This window comes from Myotis davidii, unplaced genomic scaffold, assembly GCF_000327345.1.
Source record: "Myotis davidii unplaced genomic scaffold, ASM32734v1 scaffold217, whole genome shotgun sequence".
Taxonomy (NCBI): domain Eukaryota; kingdom Metazoa; phylum Chordata; class Mammalia; order Chiroptera; family Vespertilionidae; genus Myotis; species Myotis davidii.
Genome location: NW_006290034.1, coordinates 298,316 through 302,851, shown reverse-complemented (window position 1 = coordinate 302,851; position 4,536 = coordinate 298,316). Strand labels below are relative to the sequence as shown.

General features: G+C 55.3%; 1 protein-coding gene across 3 annotated transcripts in view; it reads left to right on the top strand.

The window, feature by feature from the left end:
- Positions 1-314: 314 nt before the first annotated feature.
- The window catches only part of GMNN (geminin, DNA replication inhibitor), an 8,162-nt gene continuing 3,940 nt past the window's right edge, over positions 315-4,536 (top strand). Inside the window, exons 1-3 of one of the 3 annotated variants that reach the window (XM_015563383.1) lie at positions 315-670; positions 2,012-2,069; positions 4,108-4,174. In XM_015563383.1, coding sequence (XP_015418869.1) covers positions 2,056-2,069; positions 4,108-4,174 — 81 coding nt within the window. In that variant the 5' untranslated portion in view covers positions 315-670; positions 2,012-2,055. Of the gene's footprint in view, positions 671-2,011; positions 2,070-4,102; positions 4,175-4,536 lie in introns of all 3 variants that reach the window. The other 2 variants (XM_006762916.2, XM_015563381.1) reach the window with 2 other exon arrangements.

The window sequence follows — 4,536 nt, the reverse complement described above, 5'->3', positions numbered from 1 at the left end:
TGCAGCGGCACCTGCAGCAGGTGGGCCCGGGCACCGCGCCCACAAAGACCACGATATGAGGACTTGGGGGGGCAATAAGGAAAGCTGGCCGCGCGCGGGGCTGAGGTCTCGTCGCCCCGAGTTGCAGGGCAGCGGGAACCCACCTGGGACCCGAGCGCCTCCTGAACCCTAAGGGTCAAAATGCAAAAATCCCGAATGTGAAGGCTCTGCCCACATTAGGGAGCCGCGGGGCCAGGGCCGCACAGACCACGAGGAGTCGTGCGCAGCACGTGCAGCTCGCCATCCTCCGGTGCTGGTTCTCCCCGCTGCGAGCCGGGTCGGAGCTCAGGACGCGGGACTACGCCGCGACGCCCTCGCGCAGAGACCCACCGCGACCGTCGCGCAGGCGCAGGCAGGGGCGGGGCCAAGGCGGGCGGCGATTGGCTGGATTCGGGAAGCCACACCCCTCGGGCAGGTCACGTGGCCGTCGGGGCGGAGTTGGCGAGCTTTTGGAGCAGCGCGCGTCAGCCGCGGGGCGGAGGTGGGCCCGGCGCGGCGAGCCGGGTTCTGGGCGGCGCGGCGCGGCCAGGACCGAACAGTTCCCTCCAACAAGTGAGCAGAGGTGGCAGGAGGTTTACGCGGGGGCTGCCCGCCCGCCGGCACCGGTCCTCCCTGACTCCGCAGGATCGCGGTGAGTTTTGGAACAGGGGCGGGCGGGGCAGTCGGTGAGCCGCCGGACCGCCCCATTGGCTCAGCTGATTTTGGCGCGTTCCCTTTCCGCGCTCCCTATTGGCTGGCTGGCGCGCGCGGTTGGAGCGCTGCGCCCCCTGCTGGTCGGGGTCGGGAGGCGGGGTGGCCGGCGAGGCGCCTGATTCTGGCTGGTGGGGAAGCGGGACGTCCGCCCCCGGGACCAAGGACTGGCGGTGTCCGGGCGAGGGGCGTGGGGTCCGCACCCCGGGCTCGAGGGGAAGGTCGCTAAATCCTGGCCCCTCGTTAAGCCGCGGCACTGGCGCTGGTGACACCGGTTCCCCGGTTCCCCGGAGTGTCAGCCTGTCATTTGGAGCCAGGCCCAGGCTGGTGTCTTCCGTCGGAAAGAACTGGACCGCGAGTGCGGGGCGCCGGCTGCAGACCGCGGTGCAGACCACGCGCAGGTGCAGGGCTGACCTCCCCGGAGCGGTGGCTGTCAGCATTTGTAATGCGACGCGGACGAAAGCACATGGTACATCGCAGCCGTCCAGCTCCATCACATTCCCGAAGCTGGACCGGCTCCCTACGGGCCATGCACGCGCGTTTTCGCGTATTTTCAGTTCCGTTCCGATCACTTTTTTTCCTAAACGACGTTGGTGACTCCCTGTTTGACTGCGGGGTCCCAGGGCGATGGGTCATACAGTCACAGTGTGGGCGCCCGGACGGAGTAGAGGCACGTGCCTGGGGCCAAACGTGGGTGTCAGTCCGGCCCAGTGGGTGCTGAGCCTCTGTACTTACCCACGTCTCAGCTCCTGATGGTGCGGAAACACGTCCCACAGTGTGAGGGCGTCGCCTCAGTGGATCGGATGTTAAGCCCCTCCCAGGTCACTGCCGAGCTTATCACCGCCCTCCGCCTGGGAAAGGGCGAGGTTGGGGTGCTGTTCTCCAGCACTGAGACGGGCACACCCCGGGATCTGCTGCGCCTTCCCTGTGGCCTTTCGCAGATCTTTCCCCCGTCCCTCAGCCAGGACACCCCCCGCCCCCCGTCCCTCAGCCAGGACAGCCCAGCCCCTCAGTCAGGACACCCCCCGCCCCTCAGCCAGGACACGCCCTGCCCCAGCCCGGACACCGGCATGTTTTGTACCTTTGTTTAGAGTGACTGTGCATTTATATTTTCCCTTTTGCAACAAGCTTTTTCTAACCGGAATTATTGGGTGTGTTTCTATAAAGTACAGATGTCCAGGGTCACTGGCAGGGCTGAGGCCCGCCCCCAGCCCCAGGGGAGGCGCAGGCCCCGCCCCCGGCGGCCTCCCTCCGCGGTTGGTGACTGCTTGTCCTTCCCCAGGTGCACAATGAACCCCAATATGAAGCAGAAGCAGGAAGGCACCCATGGGCGCGTGCAGGTATGTGACGGGATCGCTTTCGTCTGGGTGGAGAGCGAGTGCGTGGAAGTGTTTTGACATAATTCAGCCAAGTTTAACCTGGCTGTTGTTTCCATAAATCTTAAATTACTGAGTTTTTGGCCAGAGGAAAAGTAACAGTAGAGAACCATTAAAGAATTAATTATGATTGAATATTAAATTTTCTGATCTTCCCGTTTAGTTAAGTCTTTAGATTCTTTCAACAGTGCATCGTAGTTTTCCAAGTATTGAGTCTTACACGCCTTTCGTTGTTTTTTCCCTAAATATTTTATTTTTAATGTTGTTGTAGATGGAGTTGTTTCTTTAGGTAAATTTTCATGTACTCATTGTTCCCATAGAGAAATACTATTGATTTTTTGTGCCTTGATCTTGAATCCCGCAACCTTGCTGAACTTGTTTAGTTCTGATAGTTTTCACTAGATTCCTTAGGATTTTTTGTAAACAGGATGCTCATTATTGCTATTTCTGCTGTAGATTCCTTGGTAATTATTTGCAAAATTTTGTGTGTGTGCTCTTGTGGGTGTGTGTGTTTTTAAAGAGGTTTACAGAGCCCTGGCTGGTGGGCTCAGTGGTTAGAACATCGGCCTGTGGGGTCCCGGGTTGGATTCCAGTCAAGGGCACAGGCCCAGGTTGTGGGCTGGATCCCCTGTAGGGGGCGTGCCGGAGGCAGCCGGTCACTGATTCTCTGCCATCGGTGATGTTTCTGTCTCTCCCTCTCCCTTCCTCTCTGACATCAATAAAAAAGATTTTTTTAAGAGGTTCACAGAATCTCAAGTTGTTCTCTAAAAAGACTAAGACCCCGAATGTGTAAGAACCTTTTTGGCTGTAATGAGCCTATCATTGCAATGCCTAATCCGTACAAAGGAAACGACAAGATGCTACAGAGCTTACGTTATAAAAGGTAAGTCTTGGGAATTGCCTTTTTGTGTGACAGTAAATTGTGGCTTCTTTGGTCATTGTTAGTAGCAAGCACTTAAATAAACCCTCCTGTTATGGGGGTTCCGGAGTTGTGTTTGCTTCTCCTAGTGTTTGGAGACTGGACTAACCTAAATTATGTCTGAATGTTGGGGGGTGTTTGTTCTTCCCGTCGCTGGCATTGGTTCTTCAGTTCCGTGGGCAGGTAATCAGGGAAACCTGACCGTGGGAAAGGTGAGCTCGCCTGGAGTGCGCCGTGCAGGCCCGTTCTCACGCTGCTCTGGTGTCCTCGCTGACCTTGTTTGAGCACCACCATTGTTTGCTGTCCCGTGGGGGCAGAATAACTAATGATTTTTTGCAAAACTAGAGAGAGCTCTCGGATCAGGAAATGTACGGGAAGGTATTTACATATTACCAGGAAGGCCGTATTTTCCCCAAACAACTGCTGGGCCCTTTGCAGTAATTACAGTGCCCCGGGCACTGGTGTTTCAGCTGTCTCCTGGTGGACGGGCTCCAAGCAGACGGCTCCCACGGGCAGGGCAGGGTCCTGTTCCCTGCCTGTGGCTGTGTGTGAGGATGGTCCTGCACTCTGTTCCTTTGGTGAGCACGTGGGGATGTTCGCGGACAGTCACGATTCCCACGGAGCCTGAGACAAACCCTGTCGATTAGGGGAGAAGTATTTTGCAGGGCGAACAATTACTCTTTTCCCCCCAATTTACCTGTTTTCTGGGTTTCTACCATAAATGTGTTAAGTTTGGGTGATATGATGCATTCTTAGAATTTCTTCAAACTTTATTATAATTTTAGGGAAATAAGTTTACTAGTTGGTTAAGCCGATGTCTTGTTCATACCTAGCATTGCAAAATTACCTGGCAGACCAAATTCAGGGTGAGGCCAACGTAGGTTTACGGCTGTTCATACAGAAAATAATACAACCTCAGTCATGATAACACAAGAACAAACCCGGTTCGCGTCACCGCCGTGACCCTGTTTCTGCCCGTCCCACTGTGCTCCTGCGTTCCTTTCTGGTTGGTGTGGGAGGCGAAGGCAGTCACATCCCTGCAGCGCTCAGGACCCGTAACGAATTCTCTTGCCTCTAGAGCAGTCCTGTCCCGAGGAGGACCCTGACGATGATCCAGCCGTCCACAGCCGGGCCCCTCGTGGGCAGAGAGGTATGTGTGACGGGGCCGGAACCTGGGCGTGAAAACCATTTGCAAGGTTCCCTTGGCTAGAAATACCCAAGTTGTTGAAATTGGGCAGGAGTTTAAGAATAACAATTGTGTGCTCCCCACAGAAGTGGCTTTTGTTTTAACTGATCAATTGAGGGAGTTTGACGTTGGTATGAATAGGATGCTGGTATAACACGGGTAGAACTGAGATGATAGGACACGTCATCAGCTACAGGGGGAATGCCGCCTATTTTGAGAATAAAATGATGGATCCTTCATTTACCTCTGTATGTAAATGATGAAATGATTGTTGAAAGTGTCTAGACTTTTGCAGGTAGAAAATACTACCTTTCTATGGAACTGAA